The 27,070-nt window shown below is 45.5% G+C and overlaps 1 protein-coding gene and 1 long non-coding RNA gene across 3 annotated transcripts in view; one reads left to right on the forward strand and one right to left on the reverse strand.

Moving 5' to 3' along the window:
* On the forward strand, positions 1-26,969 carry LOC139178944 (uncharacterized). 2 transcript variants are annotated; one of them, XR_011563371.1, is made up of 4 exons: positions 1-2,499; positions 9,958-10,121; positions 13,128-15,845; positions 18,218-26,969. It is a non-coding gene; the product is annotated as an uncharacterized lncRNA (long non-coding RNA). The 2 variants fall into 2 exon arrangements; XR_011563372.1 differs by having other exon boundaries at positions 15,537-15,845.
* The window catches only part of PXT1 (peroxisomal testis enriched protein 1), a 19,014-nt gene continuing 13,784 nt past the window's right edge, over positions 21,841-27,070 (reverse strand). The window contains exon 3 of the mRNA XM_019985190.2: positions 21,841-21,952. Within this exon, the coding sequence (XP_019840749.1) occupies positions 21,848-21,952 (105 nt within the window). The 3' untranslated portion in view covers positions 21,841-21,847. The remainder of the gene's footprint in view (positions 21,953-27,070) is intronic.

A 27,070-nucleotide genomic window follows, 5' to 3' on the forward strand; every position in this document is an offset into this window, starting at 1 on the left:
TGAGGAGGAGGCTTATTTGTTCATTCTGCCCATCTTTGTGTTTGGGAGTGACCCTGAATTATCTCTGCCCAGAAGTAAAATTCCCCAATTCAGTTCTGCATGAGCCTCCACGAAACCACCCATAAAACCCCATCCCCCTCATAAAAAACAAACAAAAAATCCCTCTATATTTTTGCTCCATGGGTATCAGATTCTGACAGATTTTGTCTACCAAGGTGCATATCTATTATCTTACTGTATCATTTATTATCAGTCAAAGGCCTCTGCTGTAGGTGGGAGGAGCTATGATGAGCTTCGTGCCTTGCCTTACCACAGAGAGTTCATTTAAGGTGAGCAAAAGTGAAACATCTGAGAGCGCAGTGGGTCGGTGCAGCCCCATCTGAGGTGAGCCTCATCCTGCTCATCCCCTCCTAAAAACCTGAAACAGGCCCCAGCTCCGGCCCCGGGCTCTGCTCTGGGTGGTGAACCACAGAGAACGAGCCCCCATCTTGGGCCGGCTGCTCTTCTCACCATTTCTCCTTCTGGTTTCACTCATTCCTGAGGAAAGAGCACAGGTTTAATCAGCAGGTCACCCCAAGCCTGGATCTGGCTGTCAGAGGCCAGACAGGATCCTGTGATGGGGTGCAGGGGAGCCCCCAGCACAGGACCTGGGACTGCACCTCTCAGGAAAGTCTGTATTCTCAGAGCATCACTTACCGCATGAAATAGGTTATGTGCAGGTTTTGCTCCTGGGAGATTCCCCCTGCGTTCCTCATTGGTCAGACCCAGAACCAGTGAGAAAGAGACCACCCTCTCCCTAAGGCCTCTGTCCTCACCTTCTCAGGGCCTCAGTCCCAGTCCTGATCTGCTTCCCTGAGTGAGCCAGGCTGACCCCAGCACGAGCTTCAGGGACCCCTTTGCCAGGGATGGGCCTCTGCAGCCTGCCCTGCACCCCACATTGTCCCTGACCCCTCGGACCAGAAGGCCCCCCTCCCCACTGCACCTCCAGACCTCACCCTTCTCTCCCCACTTGCCACCCCCAAATGTAAGCTTTTCTTTGGAGCTGTGTTTGCTGGGATAACTTTTATTGAAATGGTGATGATGTTAAAAATCAGAAGAGACATGCCTTTCTGTTTTAGCAACACTCCCCAAGGCTTGGGCATTTTGTTGTTGTTAAGAAGTGTCCAGTGAGTCAACTTTTATTTAGATGATGATAATATTGGGGGTCATAAGAAAATTTAAGAAATTAAAGGATAATGACGACTTGGGGGCCAGAGGTTTCTCTTCTCCACTTGCCACAGACAATGCCGTAGCATTCAGGCGTCTTCTCCAGCATGGGCATGAGTTTTTACATAAATGGAGCCTTTCTCAGAGCTACTTCTGGAGAAATTTTATAACCACTTCACCATCTCTCTCCGCAAGTGGCCACTCGTGAGAGTAACAATGGCTTTGCTATACAGACCACATCTTTAACACAGAATTGAGTTTTAAGGGGGTTTTTATCTAGGCCTCAGAGATGGAATCATCCTGCCTGGAGAGCACAGAAGACTTAGTGAATTACAATATTCTGCCCTTAGCTCTGCTGCCTGATGATGCTGTTGATCACCAGCAGCTGGGCTTTCTGACCTGAACATCAACCTCAAGTTCCATTTTGGACACAGAGATGAGTGGGCGTGGGAAGAGAGGGAGATTGGAGATGACAGAGGTGGCCTCAAGCAGATGAGGAACTAAATTAGTAACTGGTTGTGTTCGTTTTTGGTTTTTTGGCCAGGCCTCACGGCTTGCCGGAGAAGGCGATGGCACCCCACTCCAGTACTCTTGCCTGGAAAATCCCATGGGCAGAGGAGCCTGGTAGGCTGCAGTCCATGGGGTCGCTAAGAGTCGGACACGACTGAGCGACTTCACTTTCACTTTTCACTTTCATGCACTGGAGAAGGAAATGGCAACCCACTCCAGTGTTCTTGCCTGGAGAATCCCAGGGACGGGAAGCCTGTTGGGCTGCCGTCTATGGGGTCGCACAGAGTCGGACACGACTGAAGCGACTTAGCAGCAGCAGCAGCATGGCTTGCAGGATCTTAGTTCCCTGACTAGGGATTGAACCCAGGCCCACAGCAGTCAAAGCACTGAGTCCCAACCACTGGACTGTCAGAGAATTCCCTAGTAACTTTTTTTTTTTCAATTGGAGGAAAATTGCTTTACAATGTGTGGTCTAGTAACTAGTTTTTAAAGGTATAATGAATTTCTTCTCTAACTCCGTTTATTATCGGCAGGTGTGTAAAGTGCTGCTTTTCCTCCCATCAGGCTGTGTGTGTCTCTCAGAGCTGATTGTAATTCCTGTAAGATGCATTCAGTTTAAGTCCACTCATTTGCCTGTCTTTCCTTCCAGGTAGCTATAGAGTCTCCTGCGTTGAACGGGGACCCCAGGAACAGTTGTTCTCCACACTACATCCACCACTAGCAGCCCAGCGAGTACCTGAAGGCCTTGGTGGCTGCGGGGGAGATTTGCCAGGACTCTGCCAGGTATGAGACTCCCCATCTCTGTGGGTTCCCATGGCCCCTGGGTGGAAGAAGGGAAATTGAGTCATGCTAAGGCTAAGGAGGGGGCAGAATGAAGCCTACGTGTTATCATCTCTGCATCGAGAGGAACTGAGTTCATGCCAAGCTCACACTGAGCACCAAAAACAATCCTTGCTCAGTTTGCTTCTCCTCCTTAACTGGCAGGACCACTGGATCATGGTTTTGGTTTCCCTTTTGTGAAGTTTCAGTTTGTGCTTTGCAATGCAAAGTCTGGTTCCATGGACCAGCAGCATAACCTAGGAACTTAGAACGTCAAGCCCCACTTGAGAATCTGAATCGGCACCAGCCTTGTAACATGATTCCCAGGAAGTCTGGTGATTCGTGTGTACTCTGGAGTTTGAGAAGCACCAGTTTAGCGGGCACTATTCCATCTGATCCTCACATTAACCCTTCTGTCGTGGGTGCTGTTCAGTAGCAGAGGAAAGCTGTGAAGGGAGGTGAAGTGCCCTGTCACACAGCCAGAGGCAGGATTTGAACCCAGATGCAGCTCCTTCCACACCGTTAGCTCATAATTGTGGGGTTCACTGGCTTCAAAGTGAAAGTGAAAGTCACTCAGTCATGTCCAATTCTTTGGGACCCCATAGACTGTATAGTCCAGGAGTTCTCCAGGCCAGAATACTGGAGTGGGCAGCCTTTCCCTTCTCCAGGGGCTCTTCCCAACCCAGGGATCGAGCCCAGTTCTCCTGCACTGCAGGCAGATTCTTTACCAGCTGAGCCACAAGGGAAGCCCTTGGTAACTTGAGCTATTGATAACTTTAGCGAGGGTCTGTCTGACCATATGCACATGTATGTGTCCACGCCAGTGTGTGTGTGTTGGTATGTGTGTATATAGCAAGCACAATTTTGAGATCAGATGAGATCAGATTGGTGTTATATATTTATTTTAACTAGGTGACATCTACGGAGAAGGCAATGGCACCCCACTCCAGTACTCTTGCCTGGAAAATCCCATGGACGGAGGAGCCTGGTAGGCTGCAGTCCATGGGGTCGCTAGAGTCGGACACGACTGAGCGACTTCACTTTCACTTTTCACTTTCACGCATTGGAGAAGGAAATGGCAACCCACTCCAGTGTTCTTGCCTAGAGAATCCCAGGGATGGGGGAGCCTGTTGGGCTGCCGTCTATGGGGTCGCACAGAGTCGGACACGACTGAAGCGACTTAGCAGCAGCAGGTGACAACTATTGGCCTTTACCATGAAGACCTTTACCCTGTAAGAAATAATTTATATAAATTCCATTAAACTGAATTTATTCTGCCTTTCCAGTATTTCCACATTGAGGTGACACTGCTCACATGTTTGATTGATCCAGGAGGCTCTTTGAAGTAGAACCAGTATAAATATAAACATGGGTAGATCTCAGTTGACTGCCTGGTGTGATGGTAAAACAGGGCTAGTTAGTAATGAGTAGCAACTAACTGACTTGTTAAACTAGGAAAACAAAGTGACTCCAGTTTCAGAGAGATTTCATGGGATAGCTGATTTCTGTTCGTCCTCATAATTGGTGATAACTATATTAAAAATCTGGCACCATAGGGAGTGACACAGCCTACTGACCAGCAAATGCAGAGAAACCAAAAGACAGGCAATAGGAAAGTTTCCATCAGCGTTCTTCCTACTGGCAAGTCTGGATTCAGCTTGGTCATCGCCAGTAACTCAAGTGGGTGTGAGGCCAGTTGAGGGCAAATGAACAGGCCCAGTCAAATCAGACAGCTCCAAACACTAGACCCCTGCCCTGCTGACATTCCCCCTCTTCGTGTTTGGAATAGAGGGCAATAATAGCCTGTTTTCTCTTTTAGCCGTGCCAAGGGGCTTATGAGATCTTAGTTCCCTGACTCGGGACTGAACCCACACCCCTGGCAGTGAAAGCAGTGTCCTAACCACTGGACTGCCAGGGAATTCCCGATGATAGCATTTAAATTTTATCTTGTTGAAGCGACACTTGTGTTGTTGTCTGTGAGGACAACTTGAATCTCAGCTCTGATTCCCTCAGGTGCGAATTCAGGGAGGATTCTTAGAGACGCGCATGTCACATGGCGATTTCTACCAAGGAGGGAAAAGATGGACAGATTGCGTCCCCACTGTCAGAAACTCCTCCAGATGTCCCCAAGACACCAACACAGCGATCCTCTCCCGGGGTCTCTGTTCCTCTGGCCCGTGTGCTTCTCTTTGTGCCGTTTCTAGGGTGTGGTTTCTATAACGTCGCAATGTGGTTTCAAGTCAATGCGTGAGATTCCTCCAGCTGCTGTTCTCCTTTCCCAAGATCCTCTTGGCTGTTTGGGGTCCTTTATGGTTCCATGCAAATGTCAGGATTGTTTACGCAGCTTCTGTCAAAAAATCCCTTGGAATTTTGATGGGAATTGTATTGAATGTGCATACTGTTTTGGGTAGAATGGACATTTTAGCATTACTAATTCTTCCCATTCATGAGCTCAGAATATCTTTCCATTTATTTGCGTCTTCAAACTTCTTCATCGATGTCTTAAGGTTTTCAATGTGCCCCTCTTTCACATCTTGGGTTAAATTTATTCCTAGGTAGTTGGTTCTTTTGATGTTTTTGTAAATGGGATTGTTTTCTGGATTTCTGTCTCGGATAGTTCATCGTTAGTGTGTAGAAACACTACAAGTGATTTTTGTATACTGATGTTGTATCTTGCAGCTACACTGAATTCACATATTGGTCCTAACAGATGTTTTTGGTGATTTGATGTGGAAAGCTGGAAATAGAAATCCCACTGTTTCTGCCACATCCCGGTCATCCACAACACCCAAGACACAGTGACTACTAATATAATCTTCCCACAGCGCCCTTTTAAAATACGTGAAATCATATAAAGATGAATTGCGTCGTCATTTTGGGTGAGCAGGATCTGGGCGGGCCTTGGCCTCTATAGCAAAGCTTGTTGTTTTCTGTCCTTTTATTGACACGAGTGTTTTGAAAAGTAACTTATTTACCAGTAATTTCAAATGTACAGGAACTCTTCAGTGGTGGTACAAAGTACTGACTCTCGCCGCTGCTCACAAAACACGCCAATGTGCCTTGCCCAGAATGATGACAGTCTTCCAGGGAACAAGCACGAGACCTTCACATAAGGAAATCATTGTGGTTTCCACATTGTCATCCAATCCGCAGACCCACTCCAACTTTCACCAGCTGCCCCAGCTCTCGGGAAATGCCTCTCTTCATTCTGATCCTGTTTGTTCTTCTGGAACCATGAGGATACTTTTCCTCATTATCGCAACCTTGATGGATTATTAGTAAGATCTGGGTGGCCTTTTCTGTATTGTAACATGTATTAGTACTTCATTTTTTATTGTGATTAAATGTACTAACATTTACCATTTAAACCACTTTATGTACACACTTCCCTGGCATTAACCACATTCACACTGTTGTACAAATTTCCTCACCATCCATGTTCAGATCTTTTGCATTTTCACCAATGAAACTCTGTAGCCATTAGATACGAATTCCCCTCAGCCCCTGGCAACTGCATTCTACTTTCTGTCTTTGAATTTGACTTCTCTGGATACCTTGTTTAAGTGGAATCATATCATTTTTCATATATGTTGTAGCTTGTGTCTGAATTTCCTTTGTTTTTAAGGCTGAATTTTCAGTGCTTTTTGTGTATACCACATTTATTGATTGATGGACACTTGGATCACTTCCACCTTTTGCTATTGTAATTAATATTGCTATGAAGATGGGGGTACCATATCATTTCCTACTTTCAATCTTTTAGGTATATACCCTCATGTGGAGTTAGTTGATGGATCATATGTTAATTCTATGTTGAAGTTTTTGAGGAACTGCCGTACTATTTTCTACTGAGGTGGTGTCATTTCCCTTGATTCTTTTTCTGGCAGAATAATATGGCTCAGCCGTCGTACCGCTTATCCATTTACCCATTGGTGGACATTAGTGTTGTTGATCTCTCTTGGCTATTGCGAACACTGCGGCTTTCAATAGATGTGTACATCTGTTTTCAATTCTTTGGGTTCTGTATCCAGGGGTGGAGTTGTTGGGCCGTATGGCAGTTGCATATTCATAGGGTAAACACAGGTTGCATCGTTTTCCAATTTCCACAATAAGGTTTAAAAGTTCCAGTGTCTCTGCATTGTTGTCAACATATGTTATTTTTAATTTTCTTGATTATACTCACTTTAACGTGGGTGAAGGAGTTATTGCATTGTGATTATAAATTGCATTTCCATCATATCTTTTCATCTGCTTGTTGACCATTTGCATGTCTTGTGTGGAGAAGAGTCTATTTAAGTCCTTTGTCCATTTTTAAAACTGGGCTGTCTTTGCTGATGAGTTGTAAAAGTCCTTGATACACACTGGATGAAGACTCATCAGATATATAATGTGGAATTATTTTCCTCCATTCTGTGAGCTGTCATTCCAGTTTCTAAATTGCATTTTTTGATGCAAAAAAGGTTTTTGATTTTGAGGAAAGCTGTTTTCCTTTGGTTGCTGGTGCTTTGCTGTCAGATTGAAGAAACCATTGCTAAATCCAAGATTCTGAAGATTTATCCCCATGTCTTATTGGAGATTTTACACAGTTTTCCTTCAGCATCCATGAGGGATTGGTTCCAGGACACCCTGCAGATACCAAAATCTATAGATGCTCAAATCTCTTATATAAAATAATCGATTTTGCAAATAACCTAGGCACATCTTCCTGTATACTTTGAATCATTCCTAGATTATGTTTAAGAACTAATGCAATATAAATGCTATACAAATGTTGTAAAACAAGTAAATGCTATGAAATAGTTGCTGGCATGTGATAAATTTAACTTTTTCTTTTTGAAACTTTTTTGATTTTTTTAAAAAATATTTTTTGATCTGGCATTAGTTGACTCCATTGACGTGGAACCCGTGGATACAAGGGACTAAGTGAAATTTTACTTTTTACGTTTAAGGCTTCTGTGTGTTTTGAGATACTTTTTGTGTGTGGTATGAAGTAAGAGTCCAGTTTCATTCCTCTGCTTGTGGATAGCCAATCACTTGGCACCATTTGTGGAAAACACCATTTCCCCCATTTTTTTTCTTTTTCTTTTTTTTTGGCTGTGTGGCATGCAGGATCTTAGTTCCCTGACCAGGGGTCAGACTCATGCCCCTACAGTGGAAGTGCAGAGTTTTCACCACTGGACAGCCAGGGAAGTCCCCCACTTCCCCCCATCTTTATTGCTGTTGACTGTAGTCTGACATCCATTCATCGAAGACAAATGGTTTTATCACTGGGACCTCTATTCCATTCCGTTCATCCATATGTGTATCTTCATGCCAGTATCACAGTGTCTTATTCAGTATTTCTGTGTGCTAACATCAGATGTTGGTAAGTGTGAACCTCCAACATGGATTTTCTTTTTAAAAAATGGTTTAGCTCTCTTTAGGTTCTCTTGAAATCCCGTATTTCAGGTGTCATATTCTGCTCTCCTTCACATGGAGGAACCCCAATCTGCTTATGCATTATCTCCTGAAGACATTCTGATTGCTGTAAGGTTCAGACATGAGAAGAGGTTCTGTGCGTAATAGCATCCTTGTTTTTGTTTGGATACAGCTTTTCCAAGCAGTTGTATGATTACTGGACGCATGAAGGGTGGCTCTCAAGGTGTGAGACCTGTTTGGCTTTGGAAGATACTGCCGCCCGTGTCTCAGGAGGCCGGATGCGAGTCCCATCCGCAGTGAAGGAGGGCTGCTGCTGTTCCTCCTCCTCTGGTTAGCGGTGTTGCCATTTTGGGAGGAGGTTAGCAGCCCTAGGAGGGGTGGGCTGTCTTGTTGTTTTTAAGATTGTTGTGTCTTTTTTTGCTGTGCTGGGTCTTCATGGCTACGTGGGCTTTTCTCTATTTGCAGCAAGCAGGGGTGTCTATGGGGTCGCACAGAGTCAGACATGACTGAAGCGACTTAGCAGCAGCAGCAGGGGCTACTCTCTAGCTGTGGTGTGTGGGCTTCTCATCGCAGCGGCTCCTCTCGTTGTGGAGCACAGACTTAGTTGCTCTACAGCCTGTGCGATCGTCCCAGACCAGGGCTTGAACCCATATCCCCAGCATTGGCAGGCAGATTCTTTACCACTGAGCCACCAGGGGAGCCCCTGTCTTCTTGTTTTAATTTGTCATTCTCTAACGGTATATACAATGCTGATCATATTTTGTCCACTTATTTATTGTCTGTATATCTTCTTTGGCCAGGTGTCTGTTCAAATCTTTACTCATTTGTAATGAAGGTGTTTGCTTTATAGTTGTACCAATTCTTTATCAGATATGCATTTTGCAAATTTTTTTTCCTCCCAATTTATGACTTATCTTTCGGTTTTCTGAATATTTCATAAAGTTTTAAATTTTTAAAGTCTGTATTCAAAACTTTATTTCTTTTGTGAATAGGCTGTTGAGGTTTTATGTTAAAATTCACCAAGCCCAAGTTTATGTAGATTTTCTTCTGTGTTTTCATCTAACAGTTTTTATCCTTTTGCTTTTTAAATGTGTTTGTGAACAATTTCTAGTGAGTTTTGGTGCAAATTGTAAAGTTTGTGTCTACAGTCTTTTGATTGCATGTGGTTTCCAATTAATTATTCTATAGCTATTTTTTGGAGAAGTCATGGGTTATTTGGCTCCATTTCAGTTTGATTTTCCAAATGTAATGGCTTCTGCAGGCTTGCCAACTGGGAGCACGGACTCCACTTAACTGGGAGGTCGCAGCCTGCGTTTCCCGATCAGCCAGCAGCAGCCCTGCCTCTCTGACCCTTGAGATGCATTTGTGTTTCCTTCCAACCTGTCACAGCCCCGGGTCTGGGCGTCTGCCCTTCCTGTCCCCTCCACAGCCCGTTGCCTCTCAGCAATGTTGAAGGTGACCTGAAGGTCTAGAAATCTCCCCACCCTCTGTGTCTGAGAAATGGCTTCCTGTGAAGAACCTTCCCCACAACGATTCTGCTGGAACTCAGGATATCCCCTTCCTTTTTTGCTTTTTGCACACCCCACCCTCACCCCACACAGAATGTGGGGTCTTAGTTCCCCGCCCAGGGACTGAACCCAAGTGAGAGTGAGTCCAACCATTGGACTGCCAGGATCCACCCTTTCCTGACTAGGCCACACAGTCCCAGACCCGCCCTGGGCTTAGCCCAGGGTCAGCCCAGAGCTGACCCGCTTCCCAGGATCAGTCAGAAAAGGCCTGACCCCATGTGTTCCCCACCCCCCAGCGGGAACTGCAGCCACTGCCCTCCCCCTCGGCAGAAGGCCCCTCAAGGCATCTCCTGAGTTGGCCTCTGATCCTCAGTCAGGCCACCTTTCATGCCAGCCCTAGCCCGGGCCTTTGTACTTGTGTTTACATGTCTCCATGGAGAAATCTCCTTTGCTCCAGCTATCCAAATGTTTGCAGACCTTGTCTGTCTTCTTCCAGCATTTCAGCCTCAGAGTTACCTGTCACCACTCACAGTCCCTGCAGAGGCCAGAGATTTCTCCTGGAAGGAAAGACTCAAGAGAAATCACAGGGATAAAGGCAGAGTGCAGCCAAGCCTTGCCTGTGCTGATGCCCAAGAGGGTGAAGAGGGTGAATGATTTCTGGTGAGAATTTTAAAGTCCCCCAAGTAATAGATCATCTGCGAGCATACTGTGTCTTCCTGCTCATTCTAAATGCATGTCATTCCAGAACTTTAATGGGGGAATTTCTTTATCTCCTAAATATGCCAAGTGGGGCTTATGTTTAAAAAACAGTATCGCGGTACCTCCGAGGGTTTCCATACACAGAAAGGATGCCGTTTGTTCAGACACTGGCCGAGAGCTTGCCAACAGAAGCCTTGGCCACTACCCTCCTCCCACAGGTGAGCCTCATCAGGTGCCCAACCCCGTCGCAGAATCCTAGATTGGTCAAGGGCCTAGCAGGCAGCTGGCTAGAGATGCAGACAAGAGAAAACCGCCCAACAGCCAGGGGCCACCCTGGAGCGTGGCCTCAGAAGCCTGGTCCAGCCAACAGCATCTCCATGCCAGGAGCCATACACCACGCCTGGAGCTCTGCTAGGTGGGAATGTGCCAGCAAACCGTGAGTTAGAAGGAGAGGTGATGGCGGGCGCAGCGAGAGAAGCTTTGCAGTGAAAACAGTTTCTGTTCCCACCTCTGCCACCGGCTTGGTGTTTGGTCTCCAACAGGCCCCTCCCTCGTTGGCCTGGGCTTTCTCACCGGTGCAGAAGTGAACTGGATGCCAGCTTATTGAGTTTTCTCTGAGTTTGAGGTGCCTCTTCCAGCCCCATGGGCACCTCCCTCCCACTTAGGCACCTAGTCGTTTGGGGTCCTCAGCTGATGCTGGTTAGATTTCTGTCGGTCCTTCCCTAAGGGAAAGGTGGGAAGGAGGGTGTGGTTTGTTGCAGAGATGGATCTCCCTGCACCTGAGAAGGCAGGACACGCCGGTCCCCTTCAGCTCCTCTGATAGCCCTCCACTGCCATCAGCAGGTGAGAGTGTGGCTTCTTCCCAATCACGGGGCAAAATGCAGAATTTCTCGCAAAGAAATTTGACTTTAATGAGAGGGTAGATCATAGGAGAGAATAATTAGACAGTATACACATGCCAGGTTAATTTTAAATCAAAGCTTTTAGGTCAAGTTATCTTAGTTACTCCATTAACTGTTTTCAGCTAGCGGTTTCAAAAATTGTATTATCAAAATACCTGGCAGTGTAATTGCTTTCTGCATCCTGTTCTCATTGTGACCTCAGAGTCAGTGCCTGGGCTGGTGTGAGTGTGTGTGTATGTGTGTGTCAGAGAGAGGATATGAATATGAGAGTGTGTGCACACACACTGGGGGGAGGGGGCTTCCTCCTGTTTTTTCCTACAGTAGTACCTTATGTTTATTTATTATGTATAATAATTCGTATCTCCTAATCCCAAACTCCTAATTTATCCCTCCCTCCTTTCCCCTTGGCTCACCTTAAGTTTGTTCTCTATGTCTACGAGTTTGTTTCTTTTTATTTAAATAAGTTTGTTGTGTCATATTTTAGATTCTATATGTAAGTCATACCATATGGCGTTTGTCTTTCTCTGATTTACTTCACTTAGTATGATAAACTCTAGGTCCACCCATTGGTGCAAATGGCGTTATTTTGTTCTTTTTTCATGGCCGAGTAATATTCCATATTAGTTATATACCATATCTTCTTTACCCATTCATCTGTCGACGGATATTTAGGTTACTTTCATGTCCTGGCCATTGTAACTAGTGCTGGTATGAACACTGGGGTATACGTATCTTTTCGAATGAGAGTTTTCCCTGGATATATGCCCAGGAGTATCACTGCCAGATCCCATGGCAACTCTATTTTTAGTTTTTGGGACATCTCCATTCTCTTCTCCATAGTGACTGACTGATTTAAAGCCAGCTTATGTGATTTCAGGGGATGCTGATTGATTTAAAGCTGACTCACTGACTTAAAGTAGTGGGGTGGGCTAGGGAGGGGCAAGTGACCTGGGAGGCTTTGAGAGAGAAATACCCCCCACTGCAGGTCACTTCTTTGTGCTTGGAGGGAGAGGAGGAAGCACATCAGGCAGCAGTTCGCCCAGGGCTGAGGAGGGAGGGAGGGGGAAGGGCTGAGAGCGGGCCTTAGAGCAGATGGCCACTGGAGGGCGCCAGAGCACCGGCAGAGCCCACCCGCAGCTCTCGGGCTGGCCCTCCAGGCTGGGAAAGGAGCTGGAGCCCGGGCTGGTGGAATCCCAGGGACGTGCCCAGAGAGGAGGGGTTGGGTACCGGGAGCTTCTACCCCGGCCCAAACTGCCTCGCCTCACAGAGGGCCCAGAGGTCTACCGTGAGCACCCGACGCGGACACTTCCAGCTTGGTCGGCTGGCGCAGTGGTTGGACAGCTTGAGAGGAAGTCTGCGGTGTGACTGCCCTTTGTTTCCCCAGAGGCGGGGCTCGGCCCAGAAATGCTGGGCTTGACTCCTGGGCTTGCAGTTTCTAAGCTATAGGCCTGCATGCGTGTTGACATCTGGAAAACGCGGCTGTGGTCGTGAACATGGAGCAGGCAAAAGCGGTAGTATTCTGGTGGGCGTCTGGTGGGCGCTGTGCCCTTTCTCTCAAGAGTTCTCCCCAGACTTTCTTCTTCCCTTCCCATCTGAGCCTCTTCCTCTTCCCTCTTCCCTCCCCCCGCCCCTTTCTAGGTTGATCTGACCTAAAGCCAGGTCATGTGACTTAAGGGTGTATGACTGATTTAAAGCCAGATCATATGACTTAAAAGGTATGACTTCGTTTCTTCCGATTTTTAAAAGAAATTGGGCGATTTTCATGGGCCCCTAAGAGTATGGAGGCCCTCGCACTGTGCCTGCGATGCTTCTCTCCAGAGCTCTTCATCACTTCCTGCCCCCAGCTGCGTGAGAGTGGAAGGTGCTCAGGGCTCATCAGGTCCAGCCTGATGGGTAAGAAAACCGAAGCAGAGGAGAGAAACGACTGTCTGAGGCCACCCCTTGACAATGACAAGGACTAAGCCAACCTCTGACCACCAGGTCCCAAAACAACACAAAAGAGAGAACTAGTTTTCGTGTTTGGGAAAAAAGAGATATGCATCATGCATTCCTTCATTTATTCCAGCTCCAGCCACGTGCCAGGCACCATGCTGCTGCTTGGGACAGGGCACAGAGTGAAGCTGGCAGGAGGGACCCCAGGAACCAATGACTGTCTCGTGACAGTCCCGACCAGCGACACAGACGAAAAGTGCGCTGTGCTACAAACAGAAGGCGGAGCAACAAAACCCAGCATGGGAGGAAGAAGAGGCATCCGTTCTTTATTTGGAGACCTAAGAAAGAAGAAGAAATGTCTGAATTGACCCAAAAATTTTTTAAGGGGAAAAAAAAGGCATAGAAGTGAGAGTTGGCCTTTGTGGACAAAACCACATAATCAGGATCTGATGGTACTAACCAAAGATTGACAAGTATCCCTGGAAAAGAAGAGGGAGCCCTATGTGTGTGTGTGACATTAATTTAGTGGGAAAGGTTAGCTAATTTGAGGTAAGATAAAACCACAACTGGCTCTCTATCTGGAAAAATCTGTATTTGGACCCTCACCTCCCACCCGTCACAAAAATCAGTTCCAGATGGATTAAGGCCTAATGAACTGAACAATAAATAGCAACCCTAACAGAAGTGGAAATAGAAAACCATATGCACTGAACAAGGGTAGCAGAGACTCAGCCGGGACAGGAAACTCAGAGACTGTAATAAAAAGTGAAGCACATATTTGGCTGCATTAATTTTTATGTGTCAAAAGATACCATAAACAAAATGAAAAGAGGATGGATTTGGGGGAATTCCAAAATTCCCTGTTGCAATGCAGATGGCAGATGAAATGCCTGCAGGCTTCCCTGGGTGGCTCAGTGGAAAAGAGTCTGCCTGCCAACCCAGGGAGACATGGGTTTGATCCCCGATTCCTGGGAAGATCCCGCATGCCTCGGGGCAACTAGGCCCATGTGCCACAGCTACTGAGCTTGTGCTCTGGAGCGGGGGGCCCGCAGCTACTGAGCGCACATGCCACGACCACTGGAACCTGTGCTCCCTAGAGCCCGGACTCTGCAGCAAGAGAAGCCACTGCAAAGAGAAGCCCATGTGCCGCAACTAGAGAGAAGGCCCAGCACGGACCAATAAATTATTTTAAAAAATAAAGTGCCTGTGACAGGTCGAGAGCATCTCTAAATTGATTTTTTTTTAAGACGAAGAACCTTCCCAGCAGTCCTCAGCGCAGCCGGGTTTATCAGCCTCGGCACTGTAGACACTTCGGGTCTGACAGCCCCTTGCTGTGGGCGCTTTATAAGATACATAGCAGCATCCCCAGTGCCTACCCACTAGATGCCAGCCTCACCCCTCCCCAACTCACGAGTTGTGATAACCAAAAATGTCTGCAGACATTGCCACATGTCCCTGGGGAGGGAGAGAAAAACTACTCAGTTGAGAAGCTCTGCAGTAGAGCAGATCCACTAATAAACATGTGGCAGAATGCCTCAGTAGCCAGGGACAGGCAGAGAGCAGAGTGAGATGTCATTTTAGTGATAACACCTATACCTAGCATGAATGCAAGGAAAAGGCTGTGTGGAGAATAGCAGTAGGACTTTAGAGTCTCCAAGGGAGATCTCTGATAATGCAGAAGGGAGACACAAAAAGTTACCTGCTGGGGCTTCCCTGATGGTCCAGTGGTTAAGAATCTGCCTTGCAGTGCAAGGGACACAGGTTTGATCCCTGGTCTGGGAAGACCCCACATGCCATGGAGCCACTAAGCCCATGCTCCACAAACTACTAAGCCAATGCTCTTGAGCCCAAGAGCAGCAACTACTGAGCCCACGAGCCCTGGAGCGCATGCTTTGCCACAAGAGAAGCCATTGCAACAGGAAGTGTGTGCACTGCAACCAAGAGCAGCCCCCGCTCACCACAACCAGAGAAAGCCTGTGTGTGGCAATGAAGACCCACCACAGCCAAAAAATAAAATAATTAATTTTTCACAAGCTGTATGGTGTACAGCTCAGAGGCTGTGTGCCGGTGTCATGCAGGTGTTGGGGCAGGCCTGCACAGGCAGCCAGGACTTCCAGGAACTCTAGGGACCAACTGCCAATTGCATTTTGAATGTGCTTCTCTATTCTGTGATATTTGAGACCTACAGCCCACAAATTCAAAACTACTATACCTGAGTCAGAGGGGTCTGTTTTCCTGTGTTTGGCTGGAGGGTGGGAAAGAATTCCACTCCTTTCTGGCTGTTCTGCCTCCATGAAAACACGAAAACTATGCTGAGAGGGAAACCCCTGAATTTTTCAGACATTATCAACCACAGATGGGGTCCTCCCAGATCCAGAGAGATGGGCAGGAATTTCCCTTGCGGTCTCTGAAGGACCTAAGGTCACACACAACCCCCAGTAGCACCTGAAACTTTGAAGCCTGTCATCTTCCTGGAATGTAATTTGTTTTTTATTTCATTTCCACATGCTGACTCCTACCCTCACTTTTCATTCTCTTGCAGTCAGCACCTCCAGTCCAGTGATAAGTAAAAGGGACTTTTTTCAGTCTACAAATAATAAGTGCTGGAGAGGGCGTGGAGAAAAGGGAACCATCCTACACTGTTGGTGAGAATGTAAATTGGCAAAGCCACTGTGGAAAACAGTATGGAGGTTCCTCAAAAAACTTCAAAAAACTAAAAATAGAATTGCCATATGATCCAGCAATCCCACTCTTGGGCACATACCCAGACAAAACTCTAATTCAAAAAGATGTGTGCACCGCTATGTTCACAGGAGCATTATTTACAACAGCCAAGACACGGAAGCAACAGGTATGTATATATACAAACTGAATGTTAAATGTTCCTCAGCCGTTAAAAAGTATGAAATAATACCATTGCAGCAACATGGATGAACCTAGAGATTATCATACTAAGCGCAGTGAGAAAGACAAATACCATATGATATCACGTACGTGTGGAATGTAAAATATGACACGAATGAGCCTACCTACAAAACAGAAACAGGGACACAGAGAACAGACTTGTGCTTGCCGAGAGGGAGGGGATTTTGAGGAGGGAAGGATTAGGAGGTTGAGATTAGCAATAGATGCAAACTATTATATATAGATGGATAAACAACAAAGTCCTACTCTACAGCACTGATACTGTATTCAATATCCTGCGATAAGCTATAATGGAAAAGAATATCAAAGAATATATATATGTATAACTGAGTCACTTTGTATACAGCAGACATTAAACACGACATTGTAAATCAAGAACAAAAAGAATTTTAAAGGGACTTTTCTGTTCCTCACGTGTTCGAAGAATATTAGGTGAAAAGGTTTTTCCTACAGGACTTGTGCCCCAGGAATGGCCCAGGTTCTAAGCACGAGGTCAGCGAGCAGAATCTGCATCAAGCCCTGAGGTGGGGAAGGGGCGGAGGGCGGGCGGCCCTGTGCGCTGCCGCGTGGTTCAGCCATCAGGCTCTCACCTGCACTGCACGCGGTGAGGGAGCCGCCGGTTGTCCCTCATGAAGCTCCAGGGGCTGCGGCTGCTGGGCCCTAGCCAGCACTCCTAGGCCCTCCTTCCCCAAACCCCAAACTTGACCCCCAAACTGGAAAGCCTGATGGGATGGAATCTCAAATAGAGCCAGGTGGTGTGTGCTGGGGTTCCAGCTGAGGAGGTGCACGGGGTGCTCTGGTAATTGGTATCCTCCTGGGAAATGAAAGAGCGGGATCCGGCTTCCACTCCCCACAATGTCGGCTTCGGGGAGGCAGGGGGCTGGCCCTTGTGGGAGCAGAGTCCCAGAGTGCCCGAGAGCTCACTGGCTGGGAGGCACAGGTCTTGCTCCCACCTCTTTCGCAGATGGGCAGCACTCCTTGTGGGGGCAGAGGTTGTATTCTGCGAGACCTGCAGAGCCAAGGGAATCCCTGGTCCTGGTCTCGCAGCAGCAACACACCAACTTCATGTTCATCTCTGCAGATGAGGGGCGGGGGGTGCTGGGGGGGGGCCCTCCCGTGCTGTCCATCCAGACCAGGCGCTTCTCCCCTTAAGGGTGAGTGGCCTTTACACCTCCGACCCCACCACGGCCTCCCCTTTGGCCCTAATGCCACCGTTAGAGAGGCTGTGATGCTCTTCTGACCTAGACCCAGGTACTTAGTGGATCCCAGCTGCCACCTTTTCACAGCCCCTGGCTGCTCCAGGTGTGGTGCCCACCTGCCCATCACCCATGTGTACCTGCTTCAGCTCCCTCTCCCTTGAGGGGAAGCCGAGGGAGATTGTAACCACTAGAGCAAACCAATGCATGTGGAAGAAAAGGAGGCAAGAAGCCTTAATAACCTGCCCAAAAGCCAAAGGTGGGACTTCCGTGGCAGTCCAGCGGTTAAGATTCCACACTTCCAATGCAAGGGGTGCAGGTTTGATCCTTGTTTGGGGAACTAAGATCCCACATGCCTTGAAGCCAAATACATAAATTAAAAAAAAAAAAAGAAAATCCTTTAAAAAAAAAAGCCAAGGTGTAGACGCTATTGGCTTAGCGTTGATAAATCATAAGCACCTAGAAACCAGTAAGAACAAGACCAGAGACCCAATAGAAGAATGAACAAAGGACATGTGTAGACCATCCACATTTAAACAAAATGCCAAATAGCTTCTGAACATAAAAGATGCCCAGATTCTCCCATTGTAAAAGATGTACAAATTAACATTATTCTGAGATAATCATTTTTAACCTGCTAATTTGGAAAAAAATTTAAAAGTTTCATAACAATCTGCTGGAGAGGCTGAGGGGAACAGAGAACTGAGGACATGTAAGGTGGTGCAGCCCCGCGGAAGGCAGGATGGCAGGATCAGCAAAGCTGCAAATGTATAGCCTTCACCTAGCAATCCCAGCTGGAAGTGTATTCAATAGATACTTAGTCGTGTCGGACTCTTTTGCCACCCCACGGACTGTAGCCTGCCAGGCTCCTCTGTCCATGGGATTTCCCAGGCAAGCACACTGGAGTGGGTTGCCATTTCCTTCTCCAATGCATGAAACTGAAAAGTGAAAGCTAAGTCACTCAGTCGTGTCTGACCTTCAGCGACCCCGTGGACTGCAGCCTTCTAGGCTCCTCGGTCCATGGGATTTTCCAGGCAAGAGTACCGGAGTGGGGTGCCATTGCCTTCTCTGTATACAAAAGGTACATGGTTATTTATTTCAGCACGGCTTACAGTACCGAGTGATTAGAAACAACTCAGGCATCCATAAAGAGAGGGCTGATGAAATAAATGATGCTGCATCCATTTAACAGAATCCTGTGCGTCATCCGACAGGCTCTCAGTGGACCGTGGCCAGCTCTCCTAGAGTCAGTACAGCAGAGTGGGTAAGTCCCTGGACTCTGAGGATAACCGCTGGCTTGGAAACCCAACTATGTCACTTACTGGCTATGTGCCCTTGAGCAATTTAGTTACCTTCTGTACTGCCTCTCTCTGCAAAATACTGCCTTTGTTTCCTTAATAGTAAAAATATAGTGTGTCCCTTACATATGAACTTTCAAAGATGCGAATGTGCATCTTATTCCAGCAAGGAACTAGAACTTGTGCCATCAGCGTCAGGTGTGAGTGAAAGTGCAGTTTGCTGTCCATCTCTTATGGCTGACGATCCTTCAGCTCTACCATCTACCATGTTCCCTCCTTCCTCCAGTCAGTAACTCTTGTTGCCTAGTCCCTCGATGACAGGCCCTGTATGCTAGCTGTTGTACTGTACTACTGGACTTTTTAAAAAATATATTTATTTATTTGGCTGTGTTGGGTCTTAGTTGAAGCACACAGGATCTTTAATTGAAGTATATGAGATCTTTTTAATTGGCGGCATATGGGATCTAGCTGTTCCTCCATCAGGGAAGTCCCCATACTTTTCAAAGTACTGTTTTGTAAGATTTTAAATGTCTTATTTTTGTATTTGTTTTCATGCATTATTTGTGTGAAAAATGTTATAAACCTATTACAGTACTATATAACCAATCATATGGCCGAAAGCAAAAAAGAACTTAAGAGCCTCTTGATGAAAGTGAACGAGTTGGCTTAAAACTCAACATTCAAAAAACTAAGATCATGGCATCCAGTCCCATCACTTCATGGCAAATAGATGGGGAAACAGTGGAAACAGTTAGAGACTTTATTTGGGGGGGCTTCAAAATCACTGGAGATGGTGACTGCAGCCATGAAATTAAAAGATGCTTGCTCCTTGGAAGAAAAGCTATGACGAACCTAGACAGTGTATTAAAAAGCAGAGACATTACTTTGCTGATGAAGGTCCCTCTAGTCAAAGCTATAATTTTTCCAGTAGTCATGTATGGATATGAGAGTTGGACTATAAAGAAAGCTAAGTGCCAAAGAATTGATGCTTTTGAACTGTGGTGTTGGAGAAGACTCTTGAGAGTCCCTTGGGCTACAAGGAGATCCAACTGGTAGTTCTAAAGGAAAAGTGAAAGTCGCTCAGTTGTGTCCAACTCTTTGCGACCCCATGGACTATACAGTCCAAGGAATTCTCCAGGCCAGAATACTGGAATGGGTAGCCTTTCCCTTCTCCAGAGGATTTTTCCAACCCAGGGATCAACCCCAGGTCTCCTGCATTGCAGGTGAATTCTTTACGAGCTGAACCACAAGGGAAGCAGCCCTGAATATTCATTAGAACTGATGCTGAAGTGGAAGCTCCAATGCTTTGGCTACCTGATACAAAGGGCTGACTCACTGGAAAAGACCCTGACTCGGGCAATGATTGAAAGCAGCAGGAGAAGGGGACGGCAGAGGATGAGATGGTTGGATGGCATCACCGACTCGATGGACATGGGTTTGAGCAAGCTTGGGGAATTGGTGATGGACAGGGAAGCCTGGAGTGCTGCAGTCCATGGGGTCACAAAGAATCCCACACAACTGAGTGACTGAACTGAACTGATGGCCAGTCATGTTAGTTGAGTACCTAGGCTAACTTTGTTGGACTACGAACAAATTGGACCTAGGAACACACTCTCCAAATGGAACTCATTTTGGATGTAGGGGACTTACCATAGAGCTAATAATAATAATACCTATCCTCTAATGTTATTATGAACAGTAAATAAGTTAACATTTGTAAGACCAGGAGTACCTGACCACCATGCTATCAAGGTACAGAATAGTGTCTGTTAATTATGTGAAGTCGCTCAGTCATGTCCAACTCTTTGCAACCCCACGGACTGTAGTCTGCCAGGCTCCTCCATCCATGGGATTTCCCAGGCAAGAATACTGGAGTGGGTTGCCATTTCCTTCTCCAGGGAATCTTCTTGACCCAGGGATGAAACCCAGGTCTCCCACATTTCAGGCAGACTCTTTACCATCTAAGCCACCAGAGAATTACATGCTACCTTTTGTGTGTGAATATATATTGTTGTTGTTCAGTCGTTCAGTCGTGTCCAACTCTTTGAGACCCCATGGACTGCAGCACACCAGCCTTTCCTGTCCACTATCTCCCGGAGTTTGGTCAAACTCATGTCCATTGAGTCAATGATGCCATCCAACCACCTCATCCTCTGTCATCCCCTTCTCATGCCCTCAATCTTTCCCAAATTAGGGTCTTTTCCAATGAGTCATCTCTTCTCATCAGGTGGCTAAAGTATTAGAGCTTCAGCATCAGACTTTCCAATGAATATTCAGGGTTGATTTCCTCTAGGATTGACTGATTTGATCTCCTTGCTGTCCAAGGGACTCTAAAGAGTCTTTTCCAACACCACAGTTCGAAAAGCATCAGTTCTTCAGTGCTCAGCCTACTTTATGGTCCAACTCTCACATCTGTACATGACTACTGGAAAAAACCAAAGCTTTGACTGTACGGACCTAGGTTTGTTATAGCTTTTCTTCCAGGCAGGTATTTGTACAAAGAAACTCTGGAAGGGTATGTAACAAACTTATAACTAGAATTCAGGAAAGTAAATAAGAGCAAGTGTTTTCATTGTAAATGTTCTTATATGGTTTTGATTTTTTAAACATATAAGTGAATAAATACATACTCAAAAGAGTTAAAAAATAAAGAAGATATTTTAGGGAAGCCAAAACATAGGTGATGATAGGCATTGCCTGAAACACTTAAAAAGATGGGAACATTTCCCTTTGGAAGGACAAAGACGACACTGTGTATGATCAAACTACAAAATTATGAACTCGTATGAGCAGGAACAAGGGGAATCCCTCTTTCACAAAAGAAATATGCACAGGTGTTTCATGCTCAATAAAATAACCATATTTATTTCATTTTTAATTACTTTCTAAAATAACACTTTTCCTACAAAGAACTCAAAACAGAACTTGCAGTTTATAACAACAAACTTGCTTAACACTCGCCATGCTTCTCAGAGGGCGGAGGGAGGGAATATGAGGTAGACAGAGCGGTAAAAAGAAGCAGGGGTCGCTGCAGATCTGGACACGGGCAACAAGAGTGAGGAAGCACCCATTTCTGTGACCTCTGGTTTGGGAATGAGGTTCAGTGGCACTCATGGGAGGTTCCCTTCCAAGGCTTCCTTATAAGGAGCACTGGGGCTATCCACAGTGCTGGTGTTTCCTAAGCAGTGAGGCCTCCTGGGCTTCTAAGTTCCTTGGGCTCCACCATGAGACCGTCACAGACGTCTCATCGCTGGCTGACCAATAAACAGACAAATGGCCAGTGGGTCCGCAGTTCTTCAACAAACCAGACAAAAGCAACCGCGATGGGTAACAAGGAGAGGAGGAGTAGAAGGGTCTTCTTTGCATCTGCCCCGGTGGGATTCATGTTTTCTCAGAGGGTAGAAGGAAAGCAGAGCCTGCCGCTTACGTTCCTTCTACATCAAATGGTTGTTCCAGAGAAAGCGCAGCAGCATGTGAACTCCTCCAAAGAAAACGAAGACGTAGTGAGCCAGGATAGCTCTGCCTTCTTGCTGAAAGTTCTGTTTAAAAAGAGAGCAAGAAAGGGAGGGTGAGTTTTCTAAAAAGGCGATAAAATAATCCAAAGTTAGAAATTCAGTATTAGTATTAATTCAGTCAGTGCTACAGACTCGCTTCTCGGGCTGCTCCGTGAAGTGTCTGAGTGGGAGAATATCTTGGTCTGTTCGTGATGTCCGTGCCATCCACACAACCTGGGGAAGTTTTCCTCTGGACATTTTTTCCATCTTCACCATCAGCAAATTGGGCACTCTTTCCCAGGTTGATTAACCTGTTCCTCTGGCTTCCCACAGAGAAGGCAATGGCACCCCACTCCAGTACTCTTGCCTGGAAAATCCCATGGATGGAGGAGCCTGGTAGGCTGCAGTCCATGGGGTCGCTAAGAGTCGGACACAACTGAGCGACTTCACTTTGACTTTTCACTTTCATGCATTGGAGAAGGAAATGGCAACCCACTCCAGTGTTCTTGCCTGGAGAATCCCAGGGACGGGGAAGCCTGGTGGGCTGCCATCTATGGGGTCACACAGAGTCGGACACGACTAAAGTGACTTAGCTTAGCTTAGCTGGCTTCCCAGAGCACTTTCTTAGTTCTCCCAAAGAACCAAGGGAGTCTGCTTTGGGGTTGAAGAATGGACTTTAGATGGTGAAGAGGGGGTGAGTGTGAGCACGGTTGGAAGCAAAGACCTCAGCAGGTTTCTGGTGCGTGCTCAGTCGCTTCAGTTGTGTCTGACTCTTGCAGCCCCGTGGACTGTAGCCCACTGGCTCCTCTGTCTGTGGGATTTTCCTGACAAGAATACTGGAGTGGGTTGCCATATCCCCTCCTCCAGGGGATCTTCCCGACCTAGGGATCAAACCTGCATCTCCTGCATTTCCTACGTTGCAGGCAGATTCTTTACTGCTGAGCCACCAGGGAAGCCCATAAGTAAATACCACTGTAACTGGAAACCATGAAAGAACTTGTTTTTCCCTTTTATAATTGATATCAATTTAAAAATTTGAGCGACTTTGACAGTGGTCCAGTGGTTCAGTGATTAAGGCTCTGTGCTTCCACTGCAGGGGGCGCAGGTTCAATCCCTACTCAGGGAACTAAGATCCCACATGCCACGTGGCATGGCCAAAAAATTTTAAAGATTTTAATTAAAAAAAGAAAAATTGAATTTCTTTCCTGCAAAGCAGATAAGAAAATGTATAGAGCACTGAGTCAGATGCGCATATATTTAAATTCCAGTTTTGCCACTTAATTGCTGAGTAACCTTGGATAGGTTATCTAATCTTGCTGAACCCCAAATGCTTCTCCTGAAATACCGATTCCACTAATTCATAGAGTTATTTGGAAAATTAAATGAAACAAATAAGAGTAGCTCAGAGTGCCTGAAAGAAAATGTTTAGTAAATGTTCATTTCCCACCTGTCCTTCTAACAATCTTAAGAAATTTCTTATACATTACTGTCAGGGTCCCAGAGAAAACAGATAACACTCAAATTAGGATAATACAGGGTCGGATGAAGACACTTTACAAAAGTGGGGGGAGGAGGCATAAGGGTGGTGTAACAGCAGAGGCATTGCCACTCCTCGGCCTGTAGGGACAGGGAGGGGGCAGCTTCTAGGACCCAGGATAGAGTCTATGGAGAAAAATTTCAAAGGCACTTTAAGATCCTAAAAGCATAGAAAGACTGTTTTAATACATACTTTATAGCTAGGAAAATTACATGCCCCAGATTAAAAAAAAACAGGTCCTTGAAACAAAACCCCTCAAAACTAGATGGCAAAATAGGTTGAGAATCAAGGCCTATTTGAAAACACCAAACACTTGCTTAAGTGAAAATAATAAGAAGTCAAGCTATGTGATAGCTTGAGGACAATCAATTCAGCAGATAAAAATGCACCTTGGTGAGCTCCTTGCCAGGGAGTTCCAAGAGCAAGAATCAAAGTTTCTTTAAATACATCAAAAGCAGGAAGGCATCTGGAGAATCAATGAGACCACTTGATTAAACAAAGTACAAAATGTGAATAAATGATTGCATATGAAAGAAATATACCATGCCAGATTCAAAATTTTGTTGAAGTTACTTGAGTTAAGCCTGGAAGCAGCAGAGTAAAGCCTTTTAGCATTTTAGAGTCAAACTGAAGAGGAATTTTAAAAATTATTTAAAAAATAGTCTATGGTCCATTTGAAGTGCTCTAAAAGACAATTTTGCAATACAAGAAAGACTACTTTAAAAGTGTAGGTCAAAGCCAGCTTTGTAAAACACTGCAAGAAAAGCTAGGGCAGGTGTAAGTATAGACATAGATCAATGGAATAGAATTGAGAGTTCAGAAATAAACCCCAAATTTATAGTCAGTTGATTTTGGACAAGGGTGCCAAGGCAATTCAGTAGGAAAAGAGTACTCTGTTCAACAGATGTGCTATGACAACTTAATACCCATATGCAAAAGAATGAAGATGAACTTATAACTCATACCATATATAAAAATTAGCTCCAAATGAGTCAAAGACCTAAATTTAAGAGCTAAAAGTCTAAAGCTCTTGAAAGAAAACATAGGCATAAATCTTCATGATGATTTCTTAGATATGACCCAAAAGCACTAGCAACAAAAGAAAAATAGGTAAGCTGAAATTCATCAAATTTAAAACTTTTGCACTTCAAAGAACACTGTCAAGATGAAAGACAACCTTCAGAATGGGAGAAAATATTTGCAAATAACATATCTGATAAGGGACTTATATTCAGCATATATAGAGAACTGTGCTGCTGCGCTGTGCTAAGTCGCTTCAGTCACGACTGAAGCCTCTGTGACCCTATGGGCCATAGGACTCCAGGCCCCTCTGTCCATGGGATTCTCAGCAAGAACACTGGAGTGGGTTGCCATGACCTCCTCCAGGGCATCTTCCTGACCCAGAGATCAAACCCACGTCTCTGACGTCTCCTGCGTTGGCAAGTGGGTTCTTTACCATTAGCGCCACTTGGTAGGCCCATATAAAGAGCTCCTGCAACTCAGTAATTAAAAGACAACCGAATTTTAAAATGAAGAACCTGAATAGACATTTCTCCAGAGATTTATACAAATAACCAATAAGCACCTGAAAAGATGCACAACATTAACTATCAGATCAGATCAGATCACTCAGTCGTGTCCGACTCTTTTCGACCCCATGAATCGCAGCACGCCAGGCCTCCCTGTCCATCACCAACTCCCGGAGTTCACTGAGACTCACGTCCATCGAGTCAATGATGCCATCCAGCCATCTCATCCTCTGTTGTCCCCTTCTCCTCCTGCCCCCAATCCCTCCCACCATCAGAGTCTTTTCCAATGAGTCAACTCTTCACATGAGATGGCCAAAGTACTGGAGTTTCAGCTTCAGCATCATTCCTTCCAAAGAAATCCCAGGGCTGATCTCCTTCACAATGGACTGGTTGGATCTCCTTGCAGTCCAAGGGACTCTCAAGAGTCTTCTCCAACACCACAGTTCAAAAGCAGCAATTCTTCAGCGCTCAGCCTTCTTCACAGTCCAACTCTCACATCCATACATGACCACAGGAAAAACCATAGCCTTGACTAGATGGACCTTTGTTGGCAAAGTAATGTCTCTGCTTTTGAATATGCTATCTAGGTTGGTCATAACTTTCCTTCCAAGGAGTAAGCGTCTTTTAATTTCATGGCTGCAATCACCATCTGTAGTGATTTGGGAGCCCAGAAAAATAAAGTCTGACACTGTTTCCACTGTTTCCCCATCTATTTCCCATGAAGTGGTGGGACGGGATGCCATGATCTTCGTTTTCTGAATGTTGAGCTTTAAGCCAACTTTTTCACTCTCCACTTTCACTTTCATCAAGAGGCTTTTGAGTTCCTCTTCACTTTCTGCCATGGGAATACCAGACCACCTGATCTGCCTCTTGAGAAATTTGTACACAGGTCAGGAAGCAACAGTTAGTACTGGACATGGAACAACAGACTGGTTCCAAATAGGAAAAGGAGTTCATCAAGGCTGTATATTGTCACCCTGTTTATTTAACTTCTATGCAGAGTACATCATGAGAAACGCTGGACTAGAAGAAACACAAACTGGAATCAAGATTGCAGGGAGAAATATCAGTAACCTCAGATATGCGGATGACATTAAGTTTCAGGGAAGTGCAAATCAAACTCACAATATGACTCTTCTTCACACCCGCTGGGCTGGCTATAATCAAAGAGATAGTTAACTCATTTTTGACAAGAATGTGGAAAAACAGGATCCCTGATACCTTGCTGGTGAGCCACAATGTAAAATAGTACAGCCACTTTGGAAAACAGTCTGGAAGTTTCTCAAAAAGTTAAAGTTGTCATATGACTCAGCAATTCCACTCCTATGCATGTTCTCAAAAAAACTGAAAACACTCATCTACACAAAGACCCCCACACAGATGTCCGTAGCATCATTATTTATAACAGTCAAAAAGTGGAAACAACCCCAACGTTCATCAGCTGATGAATAAACAAAGTGATATATATACATACAATGGAATATTATTCATCAATAAAATGAAGCATTGATTCATGCTACAACATGGATGAACCTTGAAAAAAACATTGTGTTAAGTGAGAAGGGGACGACAGAGGATGAGATGGTTGGATGGCATCACTGCCTCAATGGATGTGAGTTTGAGCAAGCTCCGGGAGTTGTGGCCTGGCCTGCTGCAGTCCATGGTCGCAAAGAGTCGGACATGACTGAGCGACTGAACTGAACTGACGTGAAAGAAGTCAGACATAAAGACCACATACTATATTAGTCCCCTTATATGAAATTTCAGAATAGGCAAATCCAGAGAAACAGAACGTAGATTGGTGGGGCTGGAAGGAAAATGGGAGGAGATAAGAAGGGACTACTATTGGGTTTGGAGTGTCTTACTGGGGTGATGAAACTGTTCTAAAATTGATTGTGATGATGGCTGTACAACTCTGTGAATAAACATAAAGCCACTTATACTGTTTAAATGGATGAATTGTATGATGTGAATTTTCTCAATAAAGTTTTTTTTTTTAAAGAAAAGTTAATTTATTAAGCTGCAGAGGTAAATTTAAGACATAAGTAAATTACAGCTTAAAAGGTAAGGGGAAAAAATCATTACCAAAAAAAAAAG

This window comes from Bos indicus, chromosome 23, assembly GCF_029378745.1.
Source record: "Bos indicus isolate NIAB-ARS_2022 breed Sahiwal x Tharparkar chromosome 23, NIAB-ARS_B.indTharparkar_mat_pri_1.0, whole genome shotgun sequence".
Lineage (NCBI taxonomy): Eukaryota > Metazoa > Chordata > Mammalia > Artiodactyla > Bovidae > Bos > Bos indicus.